Source organism: Entelurus aequoreus, linkage group LG17, assembly GCF_033978785.1.
Source record: "Entelurus aequoreus isolate RoL-2023_Sb linkage group LG17, RoL_Eaeq_v1.1, whole genome shotgun sequence".
Classification (NCBI taxonomy): domain Eukaryota; kingdom Metazoa; phylum Chordata; class Actinopteri; order Syngnathiformes; family Syngnathidae; genus Entelurus; species Entelurus aequoreus.
Genome location: NC_084747.1, coordinates 1,090,461 through 1,106,755, shown reverse-complemented (window position 1 = coordinate 1,106,755; position 16,295 = coordinate 1,090,461). Strand labels below are relative to the sequence as shown.

The window sequence follows — 16,295 nt, the reverse complement described above, 5'->3', positions numbered from 1 at the left end:
AGTATCCTGTTTTTTTTCAATAAAATACTGGAAATGATAGAAATGTAGTTTGTCTCTTTTATCCGATTATTAATCGATTAATCGAAGTAATAATCGACAGATTAATCGATTATCAAATGAATCGTTAGTTGCAGCCCTAATCTGACATCACATGGACAAAGATAAAACCTTCTGGAGGAAAGTTCTGTGGTCAGATGAAAGAAAAATGGAGCTGTTTGGCCACAATAGCCAGCAATATGTTTGGAGGCCCGCAGCTCATTTTTTAACACTGCAATAAAAGAGCAAACATGTCAAATGTAACGAGAAAATGTTACATTATTGACAGTAATAACACAAAGCTGTAATGTAGGCAGTTTTTTCCCCTTAAAACTCATTACTCAAAAATAATACAAACTTATAATCGATGGATTCATCTGAAGTGGATTTGGAGGTTTGAGCGTTAAAAATAGGTCATATATTAAAAATTGTTTTTTTTATACACTTATGAGTGGGGCCTTTTGGATCCCCGAGATTTTTAATGTGAATTTTTATTTTTTTTAATCTGGCATTGCTCAAAAAATTATAATGAACCGGAAGCAATTTAAGGCTGCAATTACTTCAAATGAAATATTCCGTTTTGGAAATTGTTTTTGGAAAAATATTGCGTATTTTGTATTCTTGCCATAAAAACGGGGGGAAAAAAGTCATAAAAAAAACAACGTTATGACAATGGATAGCTCTTAAGATCTATGGATATTTAAGTTTTGAGATTAAAAACATAAATATATGATTTTATTTTTTAACTCTTTAAGGACTGAGACACATTTGGGTCCCTGGGACATTCCCCAAAACTTGAAAGTTACAAATATCAAAATGGCCCACGCATTCTTCTCATTTTTCAGTGGAAAAAGTTTGAACACCCCTGACCCTGTGACTGACGTTTGCATCATACCGTGATTTATTGACCACAGTGGTGTGGCTTGTGGCTGACCTTTCACCCTGACTTAATACAGGGACGTGGTTTCACTTCCTGTTAGAATCGGTCCTTCCATGCGTTTTTACGCTCAGCTGACTGCTCTTCTGAGTCTGTCCCTGCCTTTTTGTTGACGTGACCGTCACAGCCTGCTCCACACAAGCAGACTTTGTTTGCCTGCCCGTCAGCAAAATCTGGAAACGTTTGCTCTGGCGCTCGGCGAGCCGACAGCCTGGAGCGACGCCACGCTTGCTGCTGGCGGCACAGACTATCACACGCTCTAATGATGGGATCAGAAGCAACACTCCCTTTTTAAAGTATTTATCATACAAGTCGCCACATATATCCTCTGAAAACACTCTTGTCCGTAAGCCAGTCTGTGAACTGGCATTCAGAGCTTTTCAAATTGCTTTTAGGGAACCCTATTGGGAACACCAGTTAATTAGTGCTAATGAGCTGTCTCCAAGAGGCGCTTATGTCTACACTTGACCAATACACTCTTCATCTCATAGATTAAGGATCCACCCATTATCGGAGCCAATATTTGGCATTTTGATATATATATATATATATATATATATATATATATATATATATATATATATATATATTACCAAAAGTATTTGGCCACCTGCCTTGACTCATACGAACTTGAAGTGCCATCCCATTCCTAACCCATAGGGTTCAATATGACCTTTTGCAGCTATTACAGCTTCAACTCTTCTGGGAAGGCTGTCCACAAAGTTGCGGAGTGTGTTTATATCTTCTGGGAAGGCTGTCCACAAGGTTGCGGAGTGTGTTCATAGGAATTTTCCACCATTCTTCCAAAAGTGCATCAGTGAGGTCACACACTGATGTTGGTGGAGAAGGCCTGGCTCTCAGTCTCCGTTCTAATTCATCCCAAAGGTGATCTATCGGGTTCTGGTCAGGACTCTGTGCAGGCCAGTCAAGTTCATCCACACCAGACTCTGTCATCCATGTCTTTATGGACCTTGCTTAGTGCACTGGCGCACAGTCATGTTGGAAGAGGAAGGGGCCCGCTCCAAACTGTTCCCACAAGGTTGGAAGCATGGAATTGTCCAAAATGTTTTGGTATCCGGGAGCATTCAAAGTTCCTTTCACTGGAACTAAAGGGCCAAGCCCAACTCCTGAAAAACAACCCCACACCATAATTCCTGGTTCTACACCAGACAGGCACTGTGATGATACCAAGTACAGGAGCGTATCTTGTCGATACTACTATGATTACATCTTTTTTCCTGTTTATAAAATTCATATTATGTTTATAAAGTCAGTAAATATATCCCTGGACACATGAGGACTTTGAATATGACCAATGTATGATCCTGTAACTACTTGGTATCGGATCCATACTTAAATGTGTGGTATCATCCAAAACTAATGTCAAGTATCAAAGAAGAGAAGAATAAGTGATTATTACATTTGAACAGAAGTGTACATAGAACATGTTAAAAGAGAAAATAAGCAGATATTAACAGTAAATGAACAAGTAGATTAATAATAAATTTTTACAGTTTGTCCCTCATAATGTGTACAAAATAATAGGTGTATAAATGACACAATATGTTACTGCATACGTCAGCAGACTAATTAGGAGTCTTTGTTTGTTTACTTACTACTAAAAGACAAGTTGTCTAGTATATGTATTTAAGGACTAAATGACAATAATAAACATATGTTTAATGCACGCTAAGATTTTTTGTTCAAATAAAGACAATAATGACATTTTTTGTGGTGCCCTTTATTTAGAAAAGTATTGAAATACATTTTGGTACCGGTACCAAAATATCGGGACAACCCTATTCCAGACTATAAGCTGCTACTTTTATCTTCCACATTCAACCCTGCGGCTTTTAAGACGGTGCGGCTAATTTATGGATATTCCTCCGCTGGGGCAATGAAAAGAAAAAAGTTTTCAAAAAGTGTTTTATTTATTTGTGCTATGGTGCCATCTTTTGGAAGAGTTTGCTCGTTTTTTTGTGATAAATGAAACACAACATCACACATTATGTCACTTCTGGTGCCACCTTTCCGAAAAAATAATGTTCAAAAAACAACTTCAAGCCTTGTCCAGATGTGTACTGACATCAAATATTCATGTTCAAATAACTTGTACTGCACATGAATATCGCCTGCAAATATCCATTATCTGCCATTATGACTACTAATAACCTGAATCGGCACTGAAATAAACCTCAGTGGAATAGAAGCACACAAACGTTAGCAACACTAGCATAGATATTGTCAGTAGGCTAAAGTGCTAACATTACACTCACATTCTAACAGCAACACAATGCTAGGTTAGCACATTTGCTATAAAAAGACAAAATATTGTAATATGTGTAGCGAAGCATGTTTTGCAACGTCATGTAGCTCAAGTCACTTTTCACAAAAACAGGCTAACTGGGCATGAAGTAGTACAAATATATCGTGTGCAGTTTGAAGTGGTTTTAGAGAAAGCCGTTCCTCTAGGCTGGTGAGAAGTGGCATGATTAGCATACTGTATGGCGGATGAATGGCAACATTGTGCCTTATTGTCTCGTCATCGTAGTGCCGCAGAAAGAACGCTAACGCCGCCTTTGTGCTCGCTCGCTGGGGCCTCATGGCGCTGCCTCTCCGCATCCCCTTTGAGTTGTTGTCAAGTATGTGGTTACAACCCCCCGGAGGGGGAATGGAACCATGGACTTTTCATGGTCTTATGGTTACAAATGGTTGATTGATCATTTATTCTTTTATCATGAGGTTAGGTACAGCGTGGATAGGTTTTATGTACTGATATGGTACTGTCCAGGACTAGGATGCGGTCTCTTGGGCGATGCCAGAAACAAGTTAGAGGGAAATGTGATTGCTTCTTTGGATCAAATGACAAACGTCATCCTCCCACCATCACCACCTCCAATGATGCTCCTTTCCTCGCCTCGCCCCAATTGGCTGGGACTAAGTAGGAAAAATGCTCTCACTCTCCGTTTTCCACGTCTGGCTTTGAGAGACCAGGTCTCCCGCGTTGATCCGTCCCAAAGTGCAGAATCTCTCGGCCGCGTGTCGAAACGTCTATTTTTGCATGCGTACTGTCAGTGTGGTGTGACTTGTAAGGGCCTGAAGTGGGTTCCAAGGACCTGGTGTTTGCAGACCCACGGGTCAGTGGTGCAGAGAGACGTGTCCTGGTGGAGTGGCACATGGAGCATCCCAACCTTCTACATACAAATGCAACACAAAGGCTCCCCTTCGGGCAGGACACTCGAGAGATCTGCTTTTTGTAATCAGAATTAGAATCAGAAATACTTAAATAATCCCAGAGGGGAAATTAACATTTTCAGCACAATCCCATTCAAGATCAGACAAACATTACAGGGAGACAGAACAGGATCGCTGACGGGTTTGCCGAACTTCCGGCGCCGTTTACAAAAAAGGCAAGAAACAGGTAAACGCTGGTGACGGGGCCTGGGCCCCTAAAGAGGGGGTCCAGACTGCGGCCAAGGAAAAAAAACTCATAGCCATAGCACACATAAACATGTGTGTAAGAGGGAAACATCAAAGGACATTAAAAGAGCAGAGCTGATGCAACCTGACACTTCTACACACAGCCAGAAAAGTAACAAAAACATATACACTGTGGTGGCCTCTGGGGTGTTCCACGCCAGCGTCTGCTGGGGTGGGGGGAGCATGGCCAGAGACAGGAGCAGACCCAACAAAGCAAGCACCCTCGGCTGCCCACCAACTCTCGGCCAGTGTCCAGTCCGCCTGGATGAGCGAGGATACGTCCAATACCTGCTGATTCAGACAAGACACTGTGAAGCTTGTCCGCCAGCTCCGCAGTCCTGTCTCTTCAGCCGCATCTCCTCCAGTCTCTCCAAACGGACTCTGGTGTGGCAGAGACCTAGCAGCTGGTCTCCATGGCCAAAAGGCTCCCAGGAGGCAGATCCAGAAGTAATCTAGGTGTGTTAGTGCGACTTTTCAAAAGCCAAACCCGATCCGATTAAGGTTGTAGAATGCTTGTGTACATGCGCTAAATTAGTTTGATTTCTCAAACACAGTGTCTTTCCTCGACTCCCTGAAAGTAACAAGCCAGGAACTCCCCCGCCAATCCCTCAAACTGAACTTTTATTTTGACCCGGTAACATTGGCTGCTTTTTGCTAAGCGATTAGCCCGTATAATAGCAAAATCTCCAAGGATTTGCTAAATCTCACAAATCCAAAAGTCATTCTTGGTAATTAGCTGGAACAGCTGGCAAAAGACCCTGAGACGGGATCAGGGAAATCTAGTCCTGAGGTTTGGTGTGATGTAACAAATGCAGCTGTTGGTCCTCAACACAGTAGAGATGTTTTTTATTGATGTGATTGCTGGACTTGAAACCAAACAAAGAAGGAGATCCTCTTTGTTTACGTTGAGAAGAACTGGAACCTGCAGCCCAAACATTTTCTCGTCCTTGTGGCTTAGTGAAAGTACTTTTAAGTCCGTTATCTTTACTAGTGTCTGAGCTCTTAGAGGAAACGTTAGCGGGTGGCGGGGTGGCCTTCCAAGAGGAAATACCTCTGTCGGCTTTGAAAGAAAAAAAAAGTGCTTCTCTCTCCAACGCTGATACAAAAGTGACAGAGCTGAGCCACGTTTTCAGATTGCTGCGAGAGAAGAGAAGTCCCAAGCTGTTGGTTGTAAAGAAAACACAAATACGGGGGAGGGGTGTGTTATGAGGGATGACATCATGCTTCAGAGGAGGAACATCTGCCCAGCTCAAACATGTCAGTCGCTGCAGATTGCGACATATTCCTATGGATTCATCACACTGGTGTTTATCTGGCAGGCGGTTTCCTTTAGACCTGCACAGTACCTGGCTCCTCTACGTGGCAGGGAAGACGACGTTCCAAGAAAGAATACGTGGGAGGCAGGGACAGTTCTCTAGTAAGATCTACCCAAACCTCATCTCACTGAGCGCTGACCTCATGTTGACTTTTCATTGTGGCGCGTCAGCTAAGTCCCAACTTCACTGCTAATTAACAAGACGGACAGCCGGCCTGCAGAGATTTGTGGGCATCGCAGTTTGTCTGGCAGCTGTATGACAAACCGGTTAAGGACCACTTGGCGTTCACCAATCAATCAAGATGTGGACATGGAGACAACGTGACAAGTTAGACATCAGCAATCAATCCACTCTTGGTTTTGTCCTGGCCATCCTTGTCATTTCTGTTGCCAATGGGTGTAGGAACTTTCCCATTTACCCTGTGTTTCCACCAAAAACTTCCCTGGGTAGATTTGTTTCTTTAGGAACTTAATTTACCGTATTTCCTTGAATTGGCGCCGGGAATATGGTAATCGCATGCCTAGAATTACAGCCGGGTCAAACTCGTTTTGCGAAATAATTAGCGCATGCTTGGCACTTCTGCCGGGTCAAACATGAGTCATTAAATGACTCCCGCCTCCTGGTGGTAGAGGGCGCTAGTGATCCTTCTTGCGACTGCTGGTACTGCAGAAGACCTGTGCTGCAGAAGAAGACAACAGCAGCAATAGTGCGCAGCCATTGTTTTACCATGGAGGATTATATATCTAAAATAAAACAGTTTTCTAAAGTGGACTTTCAATGGAAGCAGGAGGTAATACTTAAAAGGAAGATCTCCATCGAGACAGAGAGACTTTTAATACTGAAGGAAGACTTCTATATCGATGCTTTTCTTCAAAAGGAGCTGGCATGGACTCATTTATACCTAAAGGTAAGACCATAATAACGTTTTTTTTTTATTAAATGTGCTTTTCATGATAAGGTAAGCGCCAAAGTGAGAAGAGGTTTTAAAATAATTACCGCATGCATGGCAATCTCGCCTGCTTTTGGTAAACGCAGGGGTGAGAAGAGGTTTTAAATTAATTAGCACCCCTGCGGCTATTCAAGGAAATACGGTAGTTTTGTAGTAGCACAGCAGGACTTTCAAAAACTCCCTGTGGAACCTTAGCGGGGTCGGGCTGTGCTGTCGACCGCTGATTGGTTGAACACGGTTGGGGGTGTTCCTAAAGCTGCTTACTCAGGGACTCCACAACCTGGTAATTTGAAGAGAAATGTGATATAAAGGAAGGTAAATCACATCAACTATTCACTATTTACTATGCTGTAAAAGTAATCAGTGACACACTGTGTAGTCTAAACCCAAGTTAACCGAATGCTAATGCTAATTCTGTTTGTGTTGTCGCCTGGTACAAGCACTGACCTTTATTATCCATATATTGTTCTTTACATCTGAAATTGACCTTAAGGACTGGGCTGACCCTCATGAAAGATTGTGTGAATGTGTTGTGGCTGACCTACAGATTCAAGCAGAAGGTGTCATGATTTAGCCAGGGATGTCTTTATGTAACTTGTATTCCCCTAAATGATGGCTTGTTTGCAAGTAAATGTTTCATAAAATCAGGTCACATATTTAATTGTAAAAAAAAAATGTTGCTTTATCCCCAATATTAGCCTGAAAAGGTAGCACTGTTGCAGCATGGGTAGACACATGCCGTGTTCAATGGTTGAATCGCTCCCTTTAACAATCAAAGTTGGGCACAACCATTAGCTGAGTAGATCACATCTGTACAGTTTCTGATCTTCAACATTCAAACCATTCCTACCAACAATCAACTATTGTTTGATACAATCGGGTAACATATTTCATTGTAAAAAAAACAACTTTGCTTTATCCCCCAAATTAGCTGAAAAGGTAGTACTGTTGCAGCATTGAATTCTGGGTAGACACATGTCATTTTCAATGGTTGACTCCCTCCCTTTAGCGACCAAAGTTGGACAGGACTTGGACTGTCAGGTTGTTTACCTCAGTAGAGTTACTGAGCTCCCACCCTGGTGAGTGGGGTGAAAATCCCGGTGAGTCCGAGAGTATGCCTACTTTCTTAGATAATTATGCAGCCTAGGAGTCTTATACTATAATTCCAACTATTACAAGATACATTGAACATTTCGATCTTCGTATTTCTTTTCGGTACAGTTTCCGATCTTCAAGATTTAGACCCTTTCTACCATTCATTCTACATTCCACTAGCATTTCAGTTGAGCTTTGACTCTTCAGTTTTAAAACCAGTCCTCCTACTCTGCATTCAAACTTTGTTTCAAAAATAATTCTCACCTTCAGCATTGATTGGGAGCAGGTTGTAGTTTACTAACGGGACCACTTTCGGACTGCTGGACACTGTAGACTAAAGGTTGACTTTTTATTTAAAATCCGATACGCTGTTGTTTTTAAATCATATGGTTTCGTTGTATTTCATTAACTTAGACTTAAGTAAAAGAAATATGAGTTAATATTGTCTATTGACATGGTATCAGTGTAGAAATATACTAAATCACTCCTCCATATGCCTGATTTGTGAAATGTGGTGAAAACACAAACCACACAGGTCCACAGGAAACATTTAAGTTCCAGGAACTAGTTCCTAAACTTTGGACGGAAAAAGGTCTAATGTTGAACAACTCTGTGTTTCCTGGGTCAATGTTTGCGTCACTATCCCCATTTTGAGTTCTGTACAGTCCACGTGGGGGTGTAGTGTTGAGAGGTCTCTCCTTTTGTCCTAAAAGTTGGTATGCACCAGACCCCCCCCCCCCCCCCCTTCTCCTTCCACTCAGCGGCTGGCATAGACTTGGAGAGGCGACAAAGGCCTTGGGCGGTGATTTAGTGGGAACCTGATCCTGGAGCAGGTGGTCTGAAGGCAGATGTTGGGTCTCACCTTGCACTAAAAACATCTTCTGTTGCAGGGATAGTCAGTGTGATGACACGGATGTGGAATCCGCTGGAAGTGATATTTAGACGCTGCTTTGATCTTCCAGTTGCCATGGTTGTCTTCGCCAACGTATTTCACCGCTTGGTTTTGGTTAGTGTTAAAAACTACATTCACACAGTTCAATTTGAGCATTCTTTAAAGGGATGCCACAGTCAGCCTGTTATTAGTGAAGTTCATGACTTCATAGTTAATGAATCATACTTGTTAGTCTTTAATACATGGAAATAATTACTCGGGAAAGTCATTAATGCAATGATGTCGATTACGTGTCCATTGCGATGTACATTGATATTCTTTTATCGGCCAGCCCTACCTTCAGTATGCTGGTCTCAGTCTGTTGCTACATTCTGCTAGCCTCTGTGTGAGCAGCTTCTACCTGGCGTGGAGCTTGTCTTCTCCAAGTAACACACCGCCTCACCAATCATCCAGGCAAGCGTGAGCTGACCTGAGGTAACTTGTCAAGCAACAAGTGGGCCATTGTGTGGGCTTTGCTAACACAATGAACTCATCCTGATTGTCTAGAAAAGGAACGTACAACTATTAGCCTCCTGGATGAACGTCGGTGCCGGAGTTAACGTTGGCTGAGGACTTGTTGTACGGCAAGTGAATGAAGCATTGTATGGACTTTTGTGCAAAACCATGAGCTGGATGGAGTCTTTAACTTCAGGGTTCACAATGTTAGGCCAGGCTGAAGGAGCTACTTGTTTTCTAAACTACAATTTGCAATTCCGGAAGGAATTGCGTGTGAATGCTCTATGTGCGCAAGCCGCCGAACCGCCGACAGGCGTGAGTGGAAGTGAAATGCTTGAATGTCCAGGGTGAGTGGAGTGTGTAGATGTTGGAACGCTTCGTATCGGTTGACAAATGTGGGATATGTTGAGGTTTGTGTATTGCCCATTCATTGTCAAATGGGGGCAAAAATTCCTGGTAATTCCGAGTAATCAAGGAACTTTCCAAAGCGGCAAACATGCTGACTTTAATGTCCAGGGTGAGTGTAGATGTTGGAACGGTTCCAATCGGTTGAGAAATGTGGGATATGAAGAGGTTTGTATATTGCTCATTCATTTTCAGTGTGGGGATATTCCTGGTAATTCCGGGTAATCAGGAAATTTTCGAAACCGAGAAACAGGCTGGTTTGATTGTCCAGGGTGAGTTGAGTGTGTGGCTGTTGGAAAGGTTCGAGTCGGATGAGAAATGTGGGATATAGATAGGTAGATTGTATAATGCCCATTCATTTTCAACGGGGAGAAAATTCCAGGAATTTTGGGAAAGAGAAACATGTTTTACGTTTGGTAAATGGGAAGAGTCGTGGTCAGTTGAAAGGTCGGAATTGGGCTTAAAAATGGTGAAACATTTTGACAATTTTGGGCATTGTAGAACTATGAACACGTCCATTCATTTGAATGGGAATTTACTGGAAATTTTGGGAAAACCTGGAATCTTTGAAAATATTAATAATAGCACAACTGTCCTAGATGATATGAATGGGTTGGTGTTGGAATTTCTGGAATTGGTTAAAAAATGTTGACGTAGTACCAGTTTGAATTGAGAATGGGTACTTCTGAATTTTGGGAAAACTGGGAATTTGTACGGTAAAAGAATAGGAGAGTTTGCGGTCCCAACGAAAAGGAATGCCTTATAGGCGGAATGGTCAAAAACGGTTGAAAACTTACTTTCCAGGAAGAGGTGAAAACAGGGCTTTGGAATTCAGGGAATTCCTGGAATTTTATTTTATTTTACTTTGAAAATATTAGTTGGATTGTCCAAGGTGAGTGGAGTGTGTGGATGGTTTAAATCGGGTGAGAAATTTGGGAGTTGCGCATTTCTGAAAATTGGCCCGTTCGTTTTCAATGGGCAAAATGACCTGTAAAATGGGGAATTTTGGGTAATCCAGGATATTTTTTGTGTTTTTTTGGGGAGTTTACGTTTTGATACTCGAATGATTCTGATCGGATGAAAACTGGGCTGAACTTTTGCAGCGAATAATGATAAAGACATGTTTTTGTGGTGTGAAATCTTATTCATGGATGGACCGACTTTCATATATTTTCCAGTTTTTGTCCTTTCCTGGAGTCTCCTTCCCGTTTTTGTTTGCTTTGGCTGCGGCAGCGATGGAGTCGCACGACAAGCCTCCGTCCGCAACACTCAGTGTGGGCTCATTAAAGGAGCGCCACCAGTTTCATGTTCCGTCATTCAATCAAATAACAAGGCGACAGACATGGATGGACATGAGCACCACAGAAGAAGATGTCAAAATAAAAATACAACCGTTATTTAACCAGATAAGAAACCCATTGAGATCAAGATCTCTTTCAAAATGCAAACTTTGTGTAAATATCTTGAGATGATTACATGAGTGAAGAAGGTGAGGCAGCAGCTCACACATTCTCATACTTTCTGTAAGAAATGATGTCAGCCATCTTGAAAAATGTCTTAACTATAATCTACGTGAAGGAGCCCGGAATTGTTTTTATTCAAATGCTGACAATATTTCAGAAACCTTACAATGTATTAAATACACAAAGAGGTATAAAATGGAGTAGATGAGTTATTGTGATGTAGACAAATGTCATATTTTGACCCATTTTCCATATTTTGAAATACAATGTTGACGCTCCTCTTAGACACATGTAATACTAATGTTTATTGATGATAAATTAAACACTGCATAAAACACCTTTCCTACAAAATAATGTTCAAAAAACAACTTAAAGCCTGGTCCAGATGTTCACTGACATATAATATTCATGTTTAAATGACTTCTACTGCAAATAATACGCCTCCAAAGATTGGTTATCGGCCTCCTTGATTACTAATAATCATTATTGATGATTATAATGGGCTTGAAAAACACCCCAGCGGTCGATCACTTTTATAAACCAAATAGCAAATTCATCTTTTTGCTGTTGGCCATGTTAACTCCGAGTGACCTCATTAATGAGTCATGCTTTTCTTGACACAATAATATTCAAGCCATCTCTTCACGTCACCATTTATTACAAAATATGTCCATTTGAACTTGAGTGTCTCAGCGGGATGTAACATTAACAGCTGATGTGTGTTTGCAGGAGGCTTCTCCGTGGTCTTCCTGGCTCGTACGCACAGCGGCGTCCGCTGCGCCCTCAAGAGGATGTACGTCAACAACGTCCCCGACCTCAACGTCCACAAGCGGGAGATCACCATCATGGTGAGACGCCTTTCTTTTTTTGTAAGGATGTAAGCCATACCTGGTGTGTTGTGGTTAGGGATGATGTTTGACAAGGAATTATCGAGTTCGAGCCTATTATCGAATCCTCTTATCGAACCGATTCCTTATCGATTCTCTTATCGAGTCCAGATAGGTTGTTGTATATAAATGATAAATGGCTTATACTTGTATAGCGCTTTTCTACCTTCAAGGTACTCAAAGCGCTTTGACACTATTTCCACATTCACCCATTCACACACACATTCACACACTGATGGAGGGAGCTGCCATGCAAGGCGCTAACCAGCAGCCATCAGGAGCAAGGGTGAAGTGTCTTGCCCAAGGACACAACGGACGTGACTAGGAAGGTAGAAGGTGGGGATTGAACCCCAGTAACCAGCAACACTCCGATTGCTGGCACAGCCACTCTACCAACTTCGCCACGCCGTCCCTAATAAGTTTGAAGAAATATTTCACAAATATTCTTTGTCGTAAAAACAGAAGCTAAAATGAAGAATTAAATTAAAATGTATTTATTATTCTTTACAATAAAAAAAATGAATTTACTTGAACATTGATTTAAATTGTCAGGAAAGAAGAGGAAGGAATTTAAAAGGTAAAAAGGTATATGTGTTTAAAAATCCTAAAATCATTTTTAGGGTCGTATTTTTTCTCTAAAATTGTCTTTCTGAAAGTTATAAGAGGCAAAGTAAAAAAATAATGAAATTATTTAAACAAGTGAAGACCAAGTCTTTAAAATATTTTCTTGGATTTTCAAATTCTATTTGAGTTTTGTCTCTCTTAGAATTAAAAATGTCGGGCAAAGCAAGACCAGCTTGCAAGTAAATAAATACAATTTTAAAAATAGAGGCAGCTCACTGGTAAGTGCTGCTATTTGAGCTATTTTTAGAACAGGCCAGCGGGCTACTCATCTGGTCCTTACGGGCTACCTGGTGCCCGCGGGCTTAACCCTTGGTGACCCCTGGTCCACATGTTTAAGTCAGTACTTTGGGAAGGCCATTCTAAAACCTTCATTCTAGCCTGATTTAGCCATTCCTTTACCACTTTTGACCTGTGTTCCCGCCATGTCCTGCAGAAGGAGCTGTCAGGCCATAAGAACATTGTGGGCTACCTGGACTCTGCCGTCAACACAGTGTCAGACAGCGTGTGGGAGGTCCTCATCCTCATGGAGTACTGTAAAGGTATACTTTCTACAATATTTTTTGTCACATCTATACAGATATATTGCCCATTTATTTTTAATGGGGGGAAAATCCTGGTAATTTTCGAAACCAGGAAACATGCTGGCTTGAATGTCCAGGGTGAGTGGAGTGTGTGGATGTTGGAACGCTTCAAAGCGGATGAGAAATGTGGGATATGCAGTAGATTGAATATTGCCCATTCTCTGTCAATGGGGAGAAAATTCCATGAAAAACGGGAATTTTGGGAAAGGAAAAAAATGTTTTGCATTCGAGGAAGAGTAGTGTGGGTGGATGGTTGAAAGGTCGGAATCGGGTTTGAAAAATGCGAAACATTTTGAGAATTTAGGGCATTGTAGACTATAAATACGTCCATTCATTTGAATGGGAATTTTCCTGGAAATTGGGGAAAACCAGGAATTTTTTAAAATATTGATAATAGCACACTTCTCCTAGGTGATATGAATGAGTTGGTGTTGGAATTTCTGGAAACGCTTCAAAAATGTTGACGTAGTAACAGTTTGAATTGAGAATGGGTATTTGTGAATTCCTGGAATTTCGGTAAAAACAGGAATTTTTACGGAAAAAAATAGAATTTGTTGTCCCAACTAAAAGGGATGTTTTGAAGGTGGAATGATAAAAGGGTTGAAAAATGTGGCCTGTGAAAACTTTCCAGGGAGAGGTGAAAATAGTTATTTGTAAAACCTGCAATTCCTGGAATTTTTTTGAATTTGGAGAATGGTAGTTTGCTTGTTTAAAGTGAGTGGAGTGTGTGGATGTTGGAACGCTTCAAAGCGGATGAGAAATGTGGGATATGCAGTAGATTGAATATTGCCCATTCTCTGTCAATGGGGAGAAAATTCCGTGAAAAACGGGAATTTTGGGAAAGGAAAAACATGTTTTGCATTCGAGGAAGAGTAGTGTGGGTGGATGGTTGAAAGGTCGGAATCGGGTTTAAAAAATGCAAAACATTTTGAGAATTTAGGGCATTGTAGACTATAAATACGTCCATTCATTTGAATGGGAATTTTCCTGGAAATTGCGGAAAACCAGGAATTTTTAAAAATATGGATAATAGCACACTTCTCCTAGGTGATATGAATGAGTTGGTGTTGGAATTTCTGGAAACGCTTCAAAAATGTTGATGTAGTAACAGTTTGAATTGAGAATGGGTATTTGTGAATTCCTGGAATTTTGGTAAAACCGGGATTTTTTTACAGAAAAAAAATGGGAGAATTTGTTTTCCCAACTGAAATGGATGTTTTGAAGGTGGAATGGTCAAAAAGGGTTGACAAATGTGGCCTGTGAAAACTTTCCAGGAAGAGGTGAAAATAGTGCTTTGTAAAACCGGGAATTCGGAAAATTCCTGGAATTTTTTTGAAACTGGAAAATGTTAGTTTGATTGCCCAAAGTGAGTGGAGTGTGTGGATGTTGGAACGCTTCAAATCGTGAGAGAAATGTGCATGTTTGACAATTGGCTAGAGATGTCCGATAATATCGGTCTGCCGATATTATCGGCCGATAAATGCGTTAAAATGTAATATCGAAAATTATCGGTATCGTTTTTTTTATTATCAGTATCGTTTTTGTTTTTTTTGTTTTTTAATTAAATCCACATAAAAAACACAAGATACACTTACAATTAGTGCACCTCCCTCCCCCATTCACACTCATTCACACAAAAGGGTTGTTTCTTTCTGTTATTAATATTCTGCTTCCTACATTATATATCAATATATATCAATACAGTCTGCAAGGGATACAGTCCGTAAGCACACATGATTGTGCGTGCTGCTGCTCCACTAATAGTACTAACCTTTAACACTTAATTTGACAAATTTTCATTAATTACTAGTTTCTATGTAACTGTTTTTATATTGTTTTACTTTCTTTTTTATTCAAGAAAATGTTTTTAATTTATTTATCTTATTTTATTTGATTCATTTTTTAAAAAAGTACCTTATTTTCACCATACCTGGTTGTCCAAATTAGGCATAATAATGTGTTAATTCCACGACTGTATATATCGGTTGATATCGGTATCGGTTGATATCGGTATCGGTAATTAAAGAGTTGGACAATATCGGCAAAAAGCCATTATCGGACATCCCTACAATTGGCCCATTCTTTACAATGGGCAAAATGTCCCGGAAAACTGGGAATTCTGGGTAATCCGGGATATTTATTTTTTTATTTTTGGGGGTATGTCACGATTCCCAGTAGAGCAGAACGTTTTGATAAAAGTTGGGCACTCACACAATCAATGACCTTGTGGTCAAACAGAGAGCCGGTATTTCTGTTTTCTCATGCACCCCGAATCATTATTAAAGTATTGAAATTGTGAGTATCTTGGTTTCACCTGCACTGAAGTTGATTGTCGGCCACATGGTGTGTGTCAGCGGGCCAGGTGGTGAAGCAGATGAACCAGCGGCTGAACGTGGGCTTCAGCGAGGCCGAAGTCTTGCACGTCTTCTGTGACACGTGCGAGGCGGTGGCGCGGCTGCACCAGTGCAAGACCCCCATCATCCACCGAGACCTCAAGGTAAGGAGGACTCGTCTCACAGGGAATTGAAACCAAGAGGGGGGAACTTGCGGCTTGGCCCGGGAAGTGAGACATAGAAATGTGCTTGGTCAACTTCCTCTGCCAGCTTGTCTTCTTATTTCCTTCCCTTCCTGTGCACCTCCCGTGTTCTCTAAGTTTGACTTCATCTTTAGCAGCCAGACCACTCTGCACATGCTTGAAGGTCTTTGTGGGCTTCTCAGCGGGCTTCTGACCGACGACCTGAAAAAGGGTGCGGGGCCTCTGTTGAGCCCCCGTGGCTTATGTAACAGTGCGGGGACACAAAAGAGCGTGGTGGCTCAGTCATGCGTCACGGAGGGAAGTGACCATCAGGTCATCGTTAGCGCCATTGTCTGCAGCCTTTTTTCATCCACAACATTGGACCTTTGTCCAAAATGTGTCCACACATCCGTAACCCCTTTGGCTTACCTTCACCTGCAGGGGAACTGCACTTTTGGGGGGAATTTGACCTATCATTTACATTCCCTATCTAAGACAAGAACACATGTTTTCATTTTTTTTATGCATTCTAAATCGAAAATAAACATTAGAAAGAGTCAGCTAACATTGGAGTCCCTAGGAGTTGATCTATTCTGCTTATAAAGTGCTCTAAAAACATT

At 41.2% G+C, this 16,295-nt stretch overlaps 1 protein-coding gene across 1 annotated transcript in view; it reads left to right on the top strand.

The window, feature by feature from the left end:
- LOC133632131 (BMP-2-inducible protein kinase-like) overlaps positions 1–16,295 on the top strand; it is a 78,442-nt gene that overhangs the window by 14,371 nt on the left and 47,776 nt on the right. The window contains exons 2-4 of the mRNA XM_062024372.1: positions 11,798–11,916; positions 13,013–13,118; positions 15,515–15,657. Of these exons, the coding sequence (XP_061880356.1) occupies positions 11,798–11,916; positions 13,013–13,118; positions 15,515–15,657 (368 nt within the window). The remainder of the gene's footprint in view (positions 1–11,797; positions 11,917–13,012; positions 13,119–15,514; positions 15,658–16,295) is intronic.